The 20,078-nt window shown below is 38.5% G+C and overlaps 1 protein-coding gene across 3 annotated transcripts in view; it reads left to right on the forward strand.

The window, feature by feature from the left end:
* The window catches only part of LOC125245192, a 37,098-nt gene extending 17,270 nt beyond the window's left edge, over positions 1-19,828 (forward strand). For 2 of the 3 annotated variants that reach the window (XM_048155696.1, XM_048155699.1), the window contains 7 exons: positions 3,312-3,431; positions 5,154-5,270; positions 9,802-9,912; positions 10,071-10,187; positions 10,968-11,078; positions 11,202-11,315; positions 19,357-19,828. In XM_048155696.1, coding sequence (XP_048011653.1) covers positions 3,312-3,431; positions 5,154-5,270; positions 9,802-9,912; positions 10,071-10,187; positions 10,968-11,078; positions 11,202-11,315; positions 19,357-19,828 — 1,162 coding nt within the window. The remainder of the gene's footprint in view (positions 1-3,311; positions 3,432-5,153; positions 5,271-9,801; positions 9,913-10,070; positions 10,188-10,967; positions 11,079-11,201; positions 11,316-19,356) is intronic. The other variant, XM_048155698.1, reaches the window with a different exon arrangement.
* The last annotated feature ends 250 nt before the right edge of the window (positions 19,829-20,078 follow it).

The following is a 20,078-nucleotide window of genomic DNA, read 5'->3' on the forward strand; positions in this document are numbered from 1 at the left end:
CAGAGGAGCTGGGTGCCTCAGAGAGTACCACAGAGGGCAATGAGTTGACTCCTCTGTGGCAAAGAGATCGACTTACGCTCGACCGAATGTTTTCCATATAAGCTCCACTACCCCGGAGTGAAGCTTCCATTCCCCCGGACTCGCGCTCTGCCTCGACAGAGCGTCCGCCCCCATATTCAAATACCCCGGAATATACGCCGCCCTCAGCGAGAGTAATTTCCCTTGGGTCCACAGGAGGATGCGACTGACTAATTTGCATAGTGGACAAGACCGCAATCCCCCTTGGTGATTTATGTAGGAGACCACCGTAGTGTTGTCTGTCTGAATCAACACATGGTGGCCCCTCAGGTCGGGGAGGAAGTGCTTCAGAGCCTGAAACACTGCCAGCATCTCCAGCCGATTTATGTGCCAAGAGAGCTGGTGTACCTCCCAACGACCCTGAGCTGAGCGACCACTCATGATCGCTCCCCAGCCCGTGAGGGACGCATCTGTCGTAAGCATTACGCGACGACATGAAGTTCCCAACACGGGTCCCTGGGACAGGAACCAAGGCTTTTTCCACATGACCAGAGCACGAAGGCACCGCCGCGTGACTTTGATCATGCGAAAAGGATTTCCCCTCGGAGAAAACCCCTTGGTCCTGAGCCACCACTGTAAGGGTCTCATGTGCAGAAGGCCAAAAGTAACAACGTTGGACGCAGCTGCCATCAGACCCAACAGTCTCTGAAACTGTTTTACAGTGAGTGACCGGCCTAACTTCACCCCATTCATGGCCCCGAGAATGGATGTCACACGAGCGGGAGACAATTGCGCCCACATCGAGATCGAATCCCAGATTACCCCAAGATAGTTGGCAACCTGACTCGGAACCAGCACACTTTTCTTGGCATTGAGCCTCAGCCCAAGCTTCTTCATGTGCGACAGCACAACATCTCGATGTTGAGCTGCCAGACGTTCTGTTTGAGCTAAAATCAACCAATCGTCGATATAGTTCAGCACGCGGATGCCCTGGAGTCTCAGAGGAGCCAAGGCTGCATCCACGCACTTTGTGAACGTGCGGGGTGATAGAGATAGGCCGAAGGGAAGAACCTTGTATTGGTATGCTTCGCCCCCGAAAGCAAACCTGAGGAACTTCCTGTGAGAAGGATGGATATGTGAAAATATGCGTCCTTCAGATCTATCGCCACAAACCAGTCCTCGGATCTGATCTGTGGAATAATCTGTTTGAGTGTAAGCATCTTGAACTTCAACCTCTTTACAGATCGATTTAGAATACGTAAATCGAGAATCGGACGCAACCCTCCATCCTTCTTTGGAACAATGAAGTAGCGGCTGTAAAAGCCCGACATTTTGCTGGGAGAGGGAACCCGTTCTATAGCCCCTTTTTGCAAAAGCGTCGTAACTTCTTGTTCCATTACCAGAGACTGCTCTGGAGCTACCACTGTGTGAATCACTCCACTGAACCTGGGCGGACGAGAACCGAACTGAATTCTGTAGCCCTGTTCTACCATGAGCAGCACCCATTTCGAAATATTTGGAAGACATTTCCATTCCTCCAAAAATTCTACTAAGGGAACCAGCCTCTCGAGACTGGTCTCTGGTGTTTTTTGAGCACTTGGCTCGTTTATCTGACGCGGCGCACCGGCAGATAAGCGAATCACGTGCTGGCCGACCCTTCTCGGAGGATCGACAGGGACTGCTGCGCCCTGTCGCACACTGGGTGGCAGGGTTGGCAGAACAGTCCCTTGAGGGCGCCGATGGGGAACGATAGAAATTAATCGTCGAACCCCTTCGGAGGGGGCTGCCCTCAGAAACCCTGGCCCATGAGCTCAGATCCGCCCTACCCCCGGAAGGCTTCGGCTGTGCAGCACGCTCCGGTCCCCAAGCTTTCCGCGGGGGAGCACGGGCGGCCACACTAGCCTTTTGCTGGGACCTGTGTCCCGAGGAGCCGGCTGTCGGCTGAGGCTGCCCCCGCCCAGCAGCCTCAGGGGGATGAGATTTTCGGGGGAGGAATCTCTGGAACGCCGCTTTCTGTTTTTCGCGTCCTCGAACCTGTCGACGACAGTATTAACTGCGTCACCGAACAGGCCCTCGGAGGAAAGCGGCGCATCCATAAGGATATGTTTGTCTTTATCCTTGATGTCGTCCAGATTGAGCCACAGATGTCTCTCCGTGGCCACCAGGGCTGCCATAGAGCGGCCTACTGACTTGGCCGTCTCCTTGGTGGCACGGAGAGCTAAATCTGTGGCTTTCCTCAACTCTTGAATGGCCTCAAAAGTAACCTCCCCACTCTCGTCAATTTCCCCCAGCAGATCAGCTTGGTATGCCTGCAGTATGGACATTGTGTGCAGACATGCCGCAGCCTGACCCGCTGCCGAATAAGCCTTGCCCACCAGATTCGATGTTTGCTTTAGAGGTCTGGTGGGCAACGTCAGGGATTTCAGGGACGATGCCGACTCAGGCGAGAGATAGCTCGCAAGCGTCTCCTCAACCTGAGGCATCGCCCCATGACCATGTTGCTTCAGCCCAGTGATGTTGCTGTACATTGATGTCTGTGGGCTGAAGACACGGTACTGCACGGGTCTATTCCACGACCTCGACACCTCGGTGTGGAGGTCGGGAAAGAACGGCAGTCCCCGACGCTGGGGTAGTGACCTAGCTGGGAGGAAGCGTTCATCTAACTTGCTTTTAACTTTAGGAACGCTTTCCTCCACGGGCCAGCTTATATTCAGTTTCTCTACTGCCCGTGTCACTACCTCCATAAGCTCCTCATGGGCTGGAGATGAGGATGACGGTCCCTCATCACCACCCTCGACACCTTCAACATCAACCTCCTCGGAGGAAGATATATTCAGTGCCGGTGCCTCCCTTTGAGGGGAAGAAACCGCAGCGCGTGCTTCCACCACAGAAGGAGAGACACTAGATCTAGCAGGTAAGGGGAGCGATAAGGCAGAGCCCGTCTCTCCCCCCTCTGCTAGATCCATTTGTGAACCCCACGAGTGCAGTCTTCGCTGTGCCTCGGCAGCAGCGGGGACCAGACCCGCGGGGAACATGCTTTATACGTTCCGGTCCGCGACGTCGCCCGCCTCTGACGTCACGTTCTCTCATTGGTTGGATACAATAGTGCTTCACGAACACAAAAATGCAGAGGATTCCCATCACGTCACTGACGTAGCGTCGATAGTTCCTACGAAAGGGAACTGCTTGTTTGGCATTGGATATTTCTTGTGGTTGTTTCTCCTTCTGCTTTCTAGGCTGTTAGAATCTGTAATGATTAATAATAATCTCACATTGTTCTCCATGTACCAAAGGGTGAGACCAGATGAAGCACCATCTCCAGCACTCTCACTCCTGTCTGTAAAGAGTGATCAGTCAATGGATCAGCCAGTTGCTTTCAGCAATAAAACACCTAGTTACATTGGGTATGAAAAGTATGTGGATTTACTCTTTTAAATGGTCTGTTTGTTGATTGATAAAGAACAAAAAAAAAAACAATTTATTAGACATACAACTACAGGTCCTTCTCAAAAAATTAGCATATTGTGATAAAGTTCATTATTTTCCATAATGTAATGATAAAAATTAAACTTTCATATATTTTAGATTCATTGCACACCAACTGAAATATTTCAGGTCTTTTATTGTTTTAATACTGATGATTTTGGCATACAGCTCATGAAAACCCAAAATTCCTGTCTCAAAAAATTAGTATATTTCATCCGACCAATAAAAGAAAAGTGTTTTTAATACAAAAAAAGTCAACCTTCAAATAATTATGTTCAGTTATGCACTCAATACTTGGTCGGGAATCCTTTTGCAGAAATGACTGCTTCAATGCGGCGTGGCATGGAGGCAATCAGCCTGTGGCACTGCTGAGGTGTTATGGAGGCCCAGGATGCTTCGATAGCGGCCTTAAGCTCATCCAGAGTGTTGGGTCTTGCGTCTCTCAACTTTCTCTTCACAATATCCCACAGATTCTCTATGGGGTTCAGGTCAGGAGAGTTGGCAGGCCAATTGAGCACAGTAATACCATGGTCAGTAAACCATTTACCAGTGGTTTTGGCACTGTGAGCAGGTGCCAGGTCGTGCTGAAAAACGAAATCTTCATCTCCATAAAGCTTTTCAGCAGATGGAAGCATGAAGTGCTCCAAAATCTCCTGATAGCTAGCTGCATTGACCCTGCCCTTGATAAAACACAGTGGACCAACACCAGCAGCTGACATGGCACCCCAGACCATCACTGACTGTGGGTACTTGACACTGGACTTCAGGCATTTTGGCATTTCCTTCTCCCCAGTCTTCCTCCAGACTCTGGCACCTTGATTTCCGAATGACATGCAAAACTGAGCAACAGTCCAGTGCTGCTTCTCTGTAGCCGAGGTCAGGCGCTTCTGCCGCTGTTTCTGGTTCAAAAGTGGCTTGACCTGGGGAATGCGGCACCTGTAGCCCATTTCCTGCACACGCCTGTGCACGGTGGCTCTGGATGTTTCTACTCCAGACTCAGTCCACTGCTTCCGCAGGTCCCCCAAGGTCTGGAATCGGTCCTTCTCCACAATCTTCCTCAGGGTCCGGTCACCTCTTCTCGTTGTGCAGCGTTTTTTGCCACACTTTTTCCTTCCCACAGACTTCCCACTGAGGTGCCTTGATACAGCACTCTGGGAACAGCCTATTCGTTCAGAAATTTCTTTCTGTGTCTTACCCTCTCACTTGAGGGTGTCAATGATGGCCTTCTGGTCGGCAGTCTTACCCATGATTGCGGTTTTTGAGTAATGAACCAGGCTGGGAGTTTTTAAAAGCCTCAGGAATCTTTTGCAGGTGTTTAGAGTTAATTAGTTGATTCAGATGATTAGGTTAATAGCTCGTTTAGAGAACCTTTTCATGATATGCTAATTTTTTGAGATAGGAATTTTGGGTTTTCATGAGCTGTATGCCAAATCATCAGTATTAAAACAATAAAAGACCTGAAATATTTCAGTTGGTGTGCAATGAATCTAAAATATATGAAAGTTAAATTTTTTATCATTACATTATGGAAAATAATGAACTTTATCACAATATGCTAATTTTTTGAGAAGGACCTGTATCTTTTTCTTGCTTATGTTGTATGTCTCTTTTACATTGTTAAACTTGAATTTTCTGTCTCCTCCTGACAGTCCAAGACCAGCTCAGGCACCATCTCCTGCAACTTCATACTTCTCTTTAAAAAGCAACCAATCAATGGATCAACCGATTGCATTCAAAGACAGAAGTCAGCCTTACAGCGTTAAACGGTATGAGAAGTTGCATTCTTTGATCAGCTTGTATTGTGTTTATAATGCCAAAACTTCAGCAGTCGGCCCAAATACCTGTAAATTTCATTATACTCTACCAATTTTGATTTTGAAAAAAAAAAAATTATATATATATATATATATATATATATATATATATATATATTGTAACACACTTTTTTTTAACTATTCATTTAATTTTAATTACTTACAATATAATTTTTTAGCAGATTCACTCTAGTCCTCCAGAAAAACGCGGAATTTTTCTGTGATTGTTGCGGGCTAAAATGCTTGATTTTGCAGCACGTTTTCTTAAAAAATGCGATGGAATATGCGGGATATTTTTGCAATTTTATGCGATGAAATTGCGGGAACTTGCAAAAACTGCGGTTTGATGAAAAACAGAAAAAAATAAAAGGTGATTCCCCCAACACACTGTTCTCACTAGGCTACTACTTTAATGTAAAGAGTAATTTCCTATTACTTCCTATGATAAGCAAGCATACTAAATCACAGAATATTTAAGTTCTCATTCTGTTTTATTTCAGACCTTAATAGGTTGTTTGCACATGACGTCACAACAGCAGCGCGAATGAGTCTGGAGGGCAGGGAGTGATTTTTCTATATAGGAATCCTATCAAAAACTCAAAATTCATATGTTTTGCGTCGTTTATGGTTGCTCAAATCCTTAAAATTGAGAACCCAGAAGGTGTTTATATAATTTACATAACTTATACTGTTTTTTATAACTTATATCTTTTTTTAACTTTAAAAGTTGTCGCCTTTTATAGCGTTTTGCGTCTGCTGATGCTGAAATGAATATGGATACCTGCTTACCTTATTTGTTTTTGACTCAAATATTAACATTCTTCATGGTATCGTTTGCAGGGAAGAGAAGGTATTTTATCCCATTGAATGATAATTTGGTGTTTTCACTTCAGTTTTGTAGAATTCCGTTGACAATGTTGATCTGTTACTGTGGAAACAGTGTCACGCGCTGCTGCTTCAGCCATCAGGTAGAAAATGTCCAAATAAACAAATGTTTAACAAGCTGACAGAAGTCGATTCAACAACAAAGACAACACTTTCAAAATGTGATTATTTTATTGAGTGATAGGGAGTGGGTTAAATCAGAGACATTATTAGATTTGATATACGGCATCTTCCCGTCTCAACCTACTTTCCTTACTGTGTTTTTACATTTTTGATTTTCTGTCGTGATTGTGAAAAATGTCGCCATTGTAGGTAATTTATGCTGAATCGAGAATTGCAACAGGAGCTCAAATCATCGTTCAGAGGAAAAACTGAACGGTAATACAATTTTCACCTTTTCTACTGTCCTAACTGAACTAGTAGAAAGGCAGCGCGATGAAAACAAACCCAGACTAGAACTGAACGTGGCGTGACGGCAGCTTACATTCTCTATATCTACCTCCTCGATGGCAGGAAAGTCTTTCAATTCAGTGGAAAAGTCACGCATCTTCATAACATAAAGATCACTTCCAACATGTGTTGTGATTTTCTGTTTATACCTTTCTAAACCAGCACAGAAAATACTTTTCTCCATCTCTTCCATTCCAATTTTCACTGCTTGCCCTCCACCGGTATTTCGCGCGTCACCAGAACCACGTGATTGCAAACAACCTATTAACACCTGGCTCAAACTTACAAAACATTGAGTCAAACAAGTTCTGTAGCTTTACAAAAGGAATATGAGTTTGTAGAAAGGCGCTATATAAAATAAACGTATTATTATTAATATCCAACAACTTCTATAAAAGGGTGATTCTCCAACTATGGTACTTTTTCTGTCCTTGACAGATATTAAAAAAACTAAAAAACATTTCCACTTTTTTTTTTTTTTCACACTTACTACATGTGTAGGGGAACCTATATATAAAAAATCATTGTTCAATTCTGTTGTTTTATATAAAATAGGAGGCATTTTATATGCGTTTTTTACTATTTTGCCTGTGTCCCTAGGCCAGACTTTGGGTCTTCAACCTTATCTCACTTAAAATCTAATACTGATATAATTTTAAATTCAAACAGAAAGTATGCATTATAACCCAATTCATTCAAATCTAATTTTTTTTTTTATATTTCTTTTCAATCTGACATATTTTAATATGTTGAACACTTGTCCCTTGGGTTCACTGTCATTTCCACACCTCTGCATTAAATGCAATCCCAGGCTCAGTGCTCTAGATTTGTATACTCAGTAACCATACTAACTGACACTCCAGAGGAAACCACATGGCTGAATGAAAGAATGGTCCCAGCAGAGGTTAATAAATTGGAGATATATCAAGGTAAATATGAGAAATACTGCGAGTATGTTTATTGTATGTCATTTCTGAACCGCTCATAATTCATTCCGACGGAAACATTTCTGGATTTTTACAATTTCATCAGGTGATATTTGAGATTAATTAATGCTAACTCTAAAACTAACACTAACAGGCTAGTTAAACATGAGATATTAGAGGGAAAGGGGGAAAATGTCATTTCCACAACCGTCTTTTCCACATCTGTCTCCATGGAAGTGATAAAGACAGGTTGGCTTGGCAAGGACATTGTCTGTGCTTAAAAGCAAAGTAGTTTGCCTATAGTACTAAAAATATAGTGTAAACATATAAACTTTACATATAATGTCATAGAGAATGTTTTAAAATGAGTTATCTTTTTTATTACTACTGCTGTTAGGCCAGTTGTTCATCAATACACTATCCCTGTTTGAAATAAAAATAAGAATAAACTTCAAACTTGAATTTGAGATTCATTTTGTCCAACACATTGAGGTCATGACTCACTTTTGCATTTCCATCATTTATAATTCTACTACAGGTTTTATATCTGAAATGTTATTTTCACCATAACCCGCCTTTCCCTTGTCATTTCCACAACCACAAATATTTTTTTGGTAAAACATTTTAAAAAAATAAAGTTAAGGTAATGATGGTGGTGGTGTTGATTATTTAGCAGTTTAGGGTAAAGTATATGTATATGAGTTGAAAAATATCAGATTTGAAAATGTCAGAAATATGAATGAAAGGTTTCAGTGGCTTAGTGTTCAGCCTTTTTTTGGTGTTAACTTTGTAAAATCTTAACAGTTGCATTTCAGAGAAATAAATCAATTTACAATTAGGAAAGAAGCAAGTGTGATGTGTAACCCAATATATTTATAACTACAAATATTTCAACATTTTTGGTTGAAAACACGTTTTTGTTCGGTTGTGGAAATGACTATTTATTTTGCGATGTCTGGAAAAAATGTTAAAAAAATACATATTATTTAATAAAAATCAGCACAACCAACTTCAGGGCAGGTATCTAGGCATACTGGGGAAACAAATTATGCCAGTAATATTTTAATTAAAAATGTTTCATTTTCTGAAAATGCCCAGGTCCAAAAAGTACCATAGTTGGAGAATCACCCAAAAATGAATAAATTAAATATTTTAAAAAATGTGTGCTTCTTCCTGCCTGCTTCCGCTGCTGCTTTAACCATCCTGGGCGGTGGCAAAGTGAAAGTGGTTTTCCAGCGTCAACACGCAGTTGTTATTTTGCCACCACTGTCATGTAACACACCGGGAAACTGCTTCGCGCGGTCTTTTGCGCTTATTTTTATTGGCAAATGAGAATGATTTTGTGTGCTTCATCATGGTTTCATGGTTTGCAGATGATGTTCACGTCGCGTAATTACGTCACTTCACAAGGTTCCCATGGCAATAGGGGGAAAATAATGGCGCTTTACTAGTGTGAAGTAAACGCACTATTTTTCAACTTTCTGCTAAGATATATGTGACTTTTTTGCAACGAAAATGCAGGGATTATGAAATCATGCTAGCCCCGCATATATTTTGCTTGCTGAAATCGGCAATTTATGCGGCGAAAGTGCGGCGTATTTGAAAAAATGCGACCCCCGCATAAATATGCGGACTTTGGCTGATTATGCATGAAATCAGGCGATCTCATAATCGCGTTTTTCTGGAGGGACATTTTCTTGTCACTCCTGAATTTTTGCTACATGTATCCTAAGCAACGTGAATTTTTTTTTTTTTTCAAAATGTGAGCAAAGAGCATTCCTTCTATAATCACTGAAGCTGTTAATTCACAGAGTTGTAGCCTACTATCGGTACTGCAGAAAGACCGGCATCATTACACTTTTACATTTTCAGCATCGACTTCGTACTGAATTTCCGGTACTTAATGACAACACTGTGAGCTTGTGTGGTCCTATTAACAAATCAAACAACTATGCTTTAACTCTCACAGTCTGAGAAAAGATGAAGCACCATCTCCATCACCCTCACTCCTGTCTGTAAAGAGTGATCAGTCAATGGATAGACCCATTGTGTTCAACAGTGGAGCGCAAAGTTACATGAAGGAGAATGAGAACTTACTCTGTCAGTCCAGGCCTGAAATATACTTTAGTCATGTTTTCTGATTCTGAGTATGACTGTGGTCATTTTATGTGTTTTGTATATCATTGTGATAGTTGTTTATAACCTCATTTATACTCTCACAGTCTGAGACCAGATGAAGCACCATCTCCAGCACTCTCACACCTTTCTATGAAAAGTGATCAGTCAATGGATCAGCTAATTGCGTTCAGCAATGAAACACCTAGTTACATTGGGTATGCAATGTATGATAACTTACTTTTGTTTAAATGGTGTGCTTGTTGCAATAAAGAGAAAAAAATCTATTTATTAGACATACAACTATCCTTTTCTTGCTTATGTTGTATGTCTCTTTTACATTGTTAAACTTGAATTTTCTATCTCCTCCTGACAGTCCAAGACCAGCTCAGGCACCATCTCCTGCAACTTCATACTTCTCTTTAAAAAGCAACCAATCAATGGATCAACCGATTGCATTCAAAGACAGAAGTCAGCCTTACAGCGTTAAACGGTATGAGAAGTTGCATTCTTTGATCAGATATATGTGCTTGTATATGTGGTTACAATGCAAAAATTTCAGTAGTCTGTCCCAATACCAGTAAAATTTCATGATTCTCTACCGATTTTGATTTTGAAAAAATATTGTAACACGCTCCCTTTAACTATTTAACTGTTTTATTTAACTCTTTGAAAATAAAGACTCACAAAATATATTTTTTATAAGGTTCACTCTAATAATTACATTTTCTTGTCACTCCTGAAATTTTGCTACACATATCCTTTTAGCAACATGAAAAATAAAACTTTTATGCAAAATGTGAGTGTGATATAAGCATAAATGTAAGCAAGGAGCATTCCTTTTATAATCACTAATGCTATCAGTTCATAGAGTTGTACTATCGGTACTGCAGAAAGACTGGCATCGTTACACTTTTACATTTTCAGCATCAACTTTATACTGAAGTAAGGGTATTTATGACAACACTGTGAGCTTGTGTGTGCATTAGATTTCCTATTAACAAATCAAACGGCTACTGTATGCTTTAACTCTCACAGTCTGAGACCAAATGAAGCCCCATCTCCATCACTCTCACTCCTGTGTGTAAAGAGTGATCAGTCAATGGATAGACCCATTGCATTTAACAGTGGAGCGCAAAGTTACATGAAGGAGAAGTATGAGAACTTACTCTGTCAGTCCAGGCCTAAAATATGTTTTTTCTAAAAGATTCAGCTGTGGTCATTTTATGTGTTTTGTATGTCATTGTTTATAACCTCATTTATACTCTCACAGTCTGAGACCAGATGAAGCACCATCTCCAGCGCTCTCACACCTTTCTATGAAAAGTGATCAGTCAGTGGATCAGCCAATTGCGTTCAACAATGAACCCCCTAGTTACATTGGGTATGCAATATATGATAACTTACTCTGTTTTAAATTGTGTGCTTGTTGCGTGAGGAAAAAAAAAGTTTATTATATAGCATATCTCGTGCATTCTTAAACTCATTTTTTGTCTCCTCCTGAAAGTTTAAAGCCAGAGGAAGCATCTCCAGCACCTTCCCTCACATCTCTTAAAATTGAGCATTCAGTGGACCAACCGATTGGATTCAGAGATGAAGCACAGAATTACAGGGACAGAAGGTATGAGATTGTATGCTTGCCATTTAATGAAAAAGTTATTTATGTTGAAATTATACATCAGAAATTCCCAAAATCAAAATTTGAGACTTTATGAAGAATTATTATAAAGGATCTCTGTTGTAAAAGCTAACTTGCTGATGCTACACACAATTTTCCTCTCTAAATTGCCCATAGTTTAACTCTTTCCTAAATTGCCCATAGTTTAACTCTTTCCTTAAAAGAGTTGCCAGCCAGTGCCAGCAGTTTTGATCATTTTCACAAAATTTTAATTTCCCCCAGAATAATTGTATTACAGAGCCTCTGCTTAAAAAAATATTCTTATTGCTTCTTGCATTCTTTTTTTTTAATCAACACTTGAATGTGGGTAATTTATTTAAAAAGCAACATTTTGAACAAATAGCTTCACGTTTTTGTCAGAGACATCAAAACAGATGATTCGCTGCTCTGAACAAGCTCTATACGGAGTACAAAGCACTGTGGCTCCATGTTGCTTTAAGCAGAACATTCTGCAGATGGGATGCGCGTATAAGCTGTTTGTGCCACTCTGTAGTGGAGCCTTTAATATTATTGGAGTTTTGCACACTGAAAGATTATTAAAAGCCTGTCTTGTTTTGTCATATTGTATTTTCCAATTAAAAAGCTGCACAATACATTTAAAATAAACCTATTTTCATATATTTTATTTTGTATATATATATTAATATAAACTATTTATATTGGATTTATATTTGTGTATAATCGTATAAATTGTTTAGATGTATATAAATATAAATCTAATATAAACTGTTTTACATGATTGTATTTTATAAGAATACAAATAGTAATTTGTCATTTTTTTATTAACACTTTACCAGATTTAGCACTACACTTTTTTATTATGTATTTAATAATGTATTTCACTAAATGTTTAGATTTTATAAAATTACTGTGCACAATTATTTTTTTTCTAGAAATACTTCTGCTGCTGAGTTATCCACTCACCTAGTTTATAATATATTTTGTTGTAGATTGATTATATATTTTTTATTAATTTGTTGTTTTTCTCTATAATGATGGTAATCTGTGGATTGTGTTTAACACAGAAGTTTAATCATCAGTTTCAAATCTGTGTAGGTCCGTGGTTCATGTACTTTGCGTCCATTCCTTTTTCGTTTTTAACCGCAAAAAAAAACGTGAAACCGCATTGTCGCAAACTTGTCGTTCAAATGACATCACGCAGGTGGTGAGTAATAACTTCTTTAAATAATTCCATTTGAGATCTAATTAATGCTAGAATTTCTGCTATAAATTGCAGACATGACATTAGAGGACTAATTCTCATTTTCCTCAGTTACTTTTATTTATTTCCAGATTAAATCAAATGCTTGTTCTAACATACCAGAGCACGTACGCACATGCACACTCTTCAAACACGGTTCTTTAAATCTCTTTACAAACTAAAATATATAAATGACATTTGTATATATTCGAAATAAAAGATATACATTGTACTTATTTTGCTCAAGATAACGATTTATTAAATTCACATGTCATAAAAACAGGAAACTATGCTTCTAACCACAACTTGAGAGCTGTCGTTGAACCACACAAATTTGCGATGCAGTTTGCGAATGTTCGTTTGAATGATGGTTTCAGGAAACACCAAATCGTTGAACTATGTAAGTAACGAAGGAACTTGCAATGTTAGTTGGCTAATGATGCTTTTGGGAAATGCACCCCAGGTCAGGCCAAATCCCAGGTCAGGCCAAATATGAAGGCAAAGCGCTTACACGTTCAGCGTTATAGAAAACCGTTAGAAATGCTAAACATAAAAACATTGTAGGCTACTTCCACTTTGATTACGTTGCCGTTGTCTTAACAATAGATGCTGTTGATGACAAGAAAATGTGAGAAAATAGTTTTACCCTGGTTGTTGTTTTAGTAGGATTAACCCTTTGATGCGTAAGATCACACCGGTGTGATTAAAACGTTCAGCGCATCATGTGATCAACTGCCAAATTCAAATGTGCTTGCTGGGGCCAAGCCAGAGCTGGACGCGCTCAGCGCTTTTCATATCACAAATATGCAGTGTTTGTATTTACTGACTATTATAAATACTCTTGTGACTAACAATATATTGGATTATAGTAGATGTAAGGATGAAACTATCATATTAAACATGAGGTCTATGTCAATAAATGTTGTCAATAAAATACAATTACAAGACAATACACCCCCCCACCACCACCACACACATTCCTGTCCCATCCACTTTTTTTTAATGCAAAGTTACACCACTGGTTGGAACCATGGTTCGAACAAGAGCTAAGGTTTAGAAATGGTCATGTTTAGTTTAAAATATAATTGTAAAAACATAATTTAACGAATTAGAATGAAAATCTTCTTTTTTAGAAGATTGTATTGACGCCAGCGTGTATGATGCAAAAACACTAGAAATTAAATTTAGCATTTTTACATGTTAAAAAACAAGTTTTAAGATCATTTATATTATTTTTAATAAAATACTAATCTTTCATAAGGAAAATGAGCTTGTATCTGCTAATTCTATTCATCAGTGTTAAAATAATATGGTGACCGGGAGGGGACATGTTCGGTTCACTTAGTTTTGTCGTGGCCACAACATATATACTCGTGGGAAGGTGATAATATATCGTGGCCACGAGATATTAATTCTTGGGAACGTGATAATAAGTCGTGGCCACGAGATCATTTTGTCGAGGTAACGACATCCTTATGTCGTGGCCACACAATGTAAAGTCGTGGCCTCGAGATCATATGGTGAGGGAACAATATATTTTTCTTGTGGCCACGACTTCATTATGTTGAGGGAACGACATCTATTTCTCATGGCCACGAGTTAAATGTGTAAACAACCTGCGCAACCATAGCAACCTGGAATTATCTGAACTGGATAAGATATAATAATATTTATTTTTAATTAAGAATGATAAAATAAGGGTGGAATTAAGAAATTGTTATATTAATATATTATTTGATTGCTGCCTAATAGTCAACGTTGCGTGCAATGTAGCTAATAAGCTATAAATAGACAGCATTCTGAAGTTTGTTATTATCAATAAATGATAAAAAGAATATGTAAGAACATTAAATAAAAAAGGCCTAGAAGAAAACATTTGTATCCATCCCATCTCACAGCCTTTAAACTGATTGTGTCATTAATATTATTATTATAATTATTATGCCAATTAAACCAAATAAATGATATATAAAATTATAAAATTAAGTTTATCCTAGGCTATATCAGTGAATGGATTTAAAACACTTTTTTGTAGCTTAAATAATCTTTTAACATATAACCTATTATTAATACATTTTAGAACTTTATTCGAATGCTGTCACGGGCACGAGGGGCTACAAATGATAACAGAAGCTCATTTAGCCTATATTCACATAGGCTATTGTGTAGTGTACAGAAAAATAGCCATAAAGTCACATTTTTATTGGCATGATCGGGCATTTACAGTGTTTATAAAATATATCTAACTAGGCCTACAGAAAGGTAAAGAGATACGGGTATTAAAGGGGAAAATAAAGCAAATACATAACAATGAACAAAAATGTAAACATGATGATAATAATAATAATAATAATAATAAATAATATAAAAGTATTAAATAAAATTGTACGATCAGTGAATGTATTTAAAAGACACATTAGGCTATATGTTAAAATAATTATTTCTTAATTCCACGCTTTTTTAAATTAAAAATAAATATTATTATAGGCCAATCCATTTCTGATAATTCCAGGTTGCCATGGTTGCACAGGGGTGCGTTTCCCGAACAATGATGTAACTCGCTGCTGAACTGTCATAGTACGATGTATCGTTGAACAAATCAACTAGCTAGTCACGACTGTTTCCCGAAACCTTATTGTCGCAAACTTGTCGGTCAACCACGTTGGTGAATGACGTCACGCAGGTGGTGAGTAATAACTTCTTTAAATGAATCAATTTGAGATCTAATTAATGCTAGAATTTCTGCTATAAATTGCGGACATGACATTAGAGAACTACTGTAATTCTTATTTTTCTCAGTTATTTTGCTTTATTTCCAGATTAAATCAAATGCTTGTTCTGACATACCAGAGCATGTACGCTAGTGTTGTAGTCAAGACCACCTAAACCGAGACCAAGACAAGACCAAGACTTTGAAGAGTCGAGACCGAGTCAAGACCAAGACCAGTGCAAGTCCCCACACTGCATGACACACTTATGATAAAATGTGGAATATGCATACGGTTGCCACTTCTCTCGTGTGTGTGGGTGTGTAAGAGAGAAGTTTTGATAAAATAATCAAAAGGCATTGCAGATATGTGGGAATTTATCTTTTTCTTCTATAAGCAAATAAATGCGAACAAACACTTAAGAGCTGAAATTAACTTAATCATTTATTCAGAACTAAGTTGCTTCTCCTTCACTGCTTATTTTCTCCACCTCTGAGATCAAAGTGTCTGAGAAGCAAAAACATAATAAATTGGTTAGATGTAAAGAGATAGAATGTCTGCACATATCAGAGAGTTACATTTATACTTTTAGGACAAATTTAAAAATAATTTAAGAATGATTTTTAGACAGACTCACAAAGTCTCTTTTGGTGAGCCTGAGGTAGGGATGGGTGACAAATCTATATATCACGATACATCTTATAGATTATATAAAGTAAAGAAATATAGTGTACATTGATACAATTTAATAACACTTGTATTTTGTCAATTAAGTTTGTTTGTGGACAGCAAGCCTACCACACTCCTGTTAAAAACTGAAGCTAAAACGCCTCGATCGCCCCCAGGTGGTTGGTCCCAATAAAGCTCATAATCCCCACCCCCTTCTGCTTGCGAGTTTGCTTTGTGAAAAGCGCTCTCGCACATTTTAAAACTCAAAGTTCCATAAAAATGCTAATCTCAATGAGGTATTAATCTAGACAGTCCATTTTGTCTTAAAGGGGTGGTTCAATGCAATTTCACTTTTTTAACTTTAGTTAGTGTGTAATGTTGCTGCTTGAGCATAAACAGTATCTGCAAAGTTACAGCGCTGAAAGTTCAGTGCACACGGAGATAGCTGTGTCCGAAACCACTCCCTATCTACTATATAGTCCACTATATCGGGTGTCAGCCATTTTGTAGTGGTGTCCGAATTCTGAGTGAACGACTTCATTCCCTACATTCGTTCTCTACTTTATACCCACAATTCTCTCTGATTTCGAGTGTACGTTCGATGTACACTTGCTGAAGCACTATTTCCCAAAATCCAATGCGGAAAGGACTGAGAGCACGTGTGAAAGAGCAGAATTGCGAGCGAACTGTAAATCCAGAAATTATTTTACAGCTTTTTTATTTCTGCTTTAAAATTAATTTCATTTATATTTTTATCTTTTTAAATTAATCATTAGGCTACTTGAATAAAACATCTATTAAAATATAGTGAGACATTATGAATTTTTAAAATTAAAATTAAATTATATTAATAAGGTAAAATATAGGCTATTATTTTATTAAATTATGTAGCCTAGGCATTAAATCAATTTAATGCGTTTTTATAACAGCAAGGTATAATTTGTGGCATTGTTGTTAACTAATTAAACTTTAAGAGAGAGCCTATTTTAGTGGATGATTTTAAAAAATCGTTAATCATCTGTAGCGTAGTCTATTCAAATCATAACGGTCGCCTGAGGGCGCTCAAAGACGTCATCTGTGAGTGAGAGAGTTTAACAAACTAAAAAAACTTTTAATTATTAAAAAGAATGAAATAATGTACACTTGTTAATGTTTGCAGTATTTTATAGTAGTTATTTAATGATTATGAACACATTAAGCATGACAAACCAATTATACAATCGATGAAACTACAAAGCTGGCACGGAGGCATGTATGATTACAAAATAAAGTCATTATGATTGTTATTGTTATTAAAGGTGCCCTAGAATCAGAATTTGAATTTACCTCGGCATAGTTGAATAACAAGAGTTCAGTACATGGAAAAGACATACATTGAGTTTCAAACCCCATTGAAAAAATCAGTGCATAGTTAATGATGCCCCAAAATAGGCAGTTAAAAAAATTAATAAAAAAAAATCTATGGGGTATTTTGAGCTGAAACTTCACAGACACATTCAGGGGACACCTAGGACTTATATTACATTTTGTAAAAAAACAATCTAGGGCACCTTTAACATTATTGCATAATGTAAGTAACATGTAGGATAAAATAGTTTAATCGCGCCAAACCGTTTCTGTGACACCTCCAGCTCTCTGACGTACAGTGTATACGTCAGCGTCCGAATACCCTCACTTAATTTCGTTCACTCCATGCAGATATAGTGCATTCAAATGACATACACTCTATAGGGATTAGTGAATGAGTGAACAAGTGAGCGGTTTCGGACACAGCTATTGTCTTTTAAAGTTATGGCATTTTAAATGCCTACAAAAAAAAAAAAAAATTGGCTGACATCTCTTCGACAGCCACGGTCACGGTGACGGCACAGCTTGCTCTCCTCCTGTCTCCCGCATTCACGTGTGGAGCGTGTGTGTGTGTGTGTGATGCGATGTGGGGGTTGGCGGCGTGGCGTGGCGTGGCATGGCGCAGGGAGTAAAAACTAAAAACATTTAAAATTAGACACGAGTCAAGCTCTTGGTCAGAAGTTTAATGTCTAATCACAGTAATGATGTTAACAAATAATTTTGTGATATGCCCTCAGTTTTGGTCTTGACCGGTCTTGAAATGAAATCCCGAGTCCTCTTCGTCCGAGACCGAGTAAAAATGCGGTCGATTCCGAGACAAAACCAAGACCATTAAAAAGTGGTCTCGAGGCCAAGACCGATCTCGAGTACTACAACACTAATGTACACACATGCGCACTCTTCAAAAACGGTGCTTTAAATCTCGACAAATCCTTTTTGACGACAAAGTAGTCAGGAGTTAGAGCAGAAGTTTAACCTCAGTGGACCTTTTTTTTTTTTTTATAACCCTGAACCTGCTACTACAGTAAATGTTGTATTGTCTTATATATGTTTTATTTTACCAGTTGTGGAATCCAACCATTCAACCATCTGAGGTAACAGTTAGCCTACTTTATTGAGTATTTCCATTTTATGCAACTTTACTCATTTATTAATAGTAAATTAATAATTAATACATTTAAGATCATCATGTTTGCAGTGAACAATATATTTCAGACCTAGTGGAGTAATAATAGCTCACTCCACTAGGTTTGAATTGAAATAGCTATATTGTACGTTTTAATGGATCACGCTACAAACATAATGATCTTATAATACATGATGCATTGCTGTTTCCGTTATCACATAATTCCCACTTTTGGACACAGACATTAGACAACACTGCAAAATCAAGCTGTTATATTCATATATTTATTGTCCAACATTTCCAATTTTTCTGATGCATGTCCTTAATTTAATTTCATAAGTTGGTATTGCAGTAATTCAGTGTTTATAATGCTAATGCTTGAACTTCAAAGAATTTGAACCCAAACTGACTGGGTTTCTAGAGAGCAAAGGTTTTGTGAAAAAAGTGGAAGACTTAAACACAATGTGTGCAAAATAAACTGTTAAAAGGATTTGATGATCACTAGTGATAGTATTTTATTCTGTGCTGTCATCATTCAGGTTGGATTTCAGCTTTAATGTTTTTTTTTTTTTTTTTACAAAGCAGCTGATATTGCCATAGAAACTAGTGTAGCTTTCACCACAAAATGGTGGAAACGCAGGGCGGCTGCTGGGCGCCGGTGTTGCAGTGGAACATTCTATTGAGTGTCGCTTCTTGTTAGTGTATATTCTTTGCAGTAACTAAGGGGGGCGGGACTTTGGGTCAATTGGATCTGCATTTACAATGTTGCTTTAAAAGTGTCCCAATTTGTGATATCAAATTTTAGGATATACACTCTGAAAGTTTAGGCACACCGATCTCTTCTTGTTTTTACTTTTTTTTTTTTTTAATACTGTGTTGTGTTTACAATCATTGCATTACAGTTGAAAGTAATAATCACAGATGTTCCCACAGCACACTTTCAGCGACTCTGCTGACAGAGGATCACTACAAGTGCCCAGTGTGCACAGAGATCTTTAAGGATCCAGTTTCCATGCCCTGTGGACACAGTTACTGCAAACACTGCATTGAGATCTACTGGAGCAAACCAACTCAAGCTGGAGGTTACGCTTGTCCTCAGTGCAGGAAGAGGTTCAGAGGTCGTCCTGTGTTGAGTGTAAATGTTGCTTTGTCTAAACTGATTGAGGAACTCCAGAAGGCAGGGTTTAGTCCTGCTTTTCCTGCTCACTGTTTTGCTGGACCTGAAGATGTTCCCTGTGATATCTGTGCTGAGATGAAGCTCAAGGCTGTTAAATCTTGTTTGACCTGCACTGCATCTTACTGTGAGACCCACATCAGACAACACTACACAGTACCAGCACTGCAGAGACACAACCTAGTGGAGGTGATTGGACTCTGTCTCTTACAAGAATATAAAACAATGTGAAGGTCATTGATGACACATTAAATGAACATGTTGCATCTGTTATGTTCCATGACTTTTCACTGTTACTCCCCTTTTCCCTAGACAAACTTTATGCCTGGGACGTAACAGTGAAAATTGGGGGCTCGTCCATTGTTTATAATACTAAAAACTAGCTTGTGTGGTATTGTAAACTTAAAACTGTTGTGTAACCCTGAGGTTTCTACTGAAACTTTAACAAAGGGTAAATTGAGAATTTATTTTGAACATTTGA

The sequence above is a fragment of the Megalobrama amblycephala genome, linkage group LG14 (assembly GCF_018812025.1).
Source record: "Megalobrama amblycephala isolate DHTTF-2021 linkage group LG14, ASM1881202v1, whole genome shotgun sequence".
Taxonomy (NCBI): Eukaryota; Metazoa; Chordata; class Actinopteri; order Cypriniformes; family Xenocyprididae; genus Megalobrama; species Megalobrama amblycephala.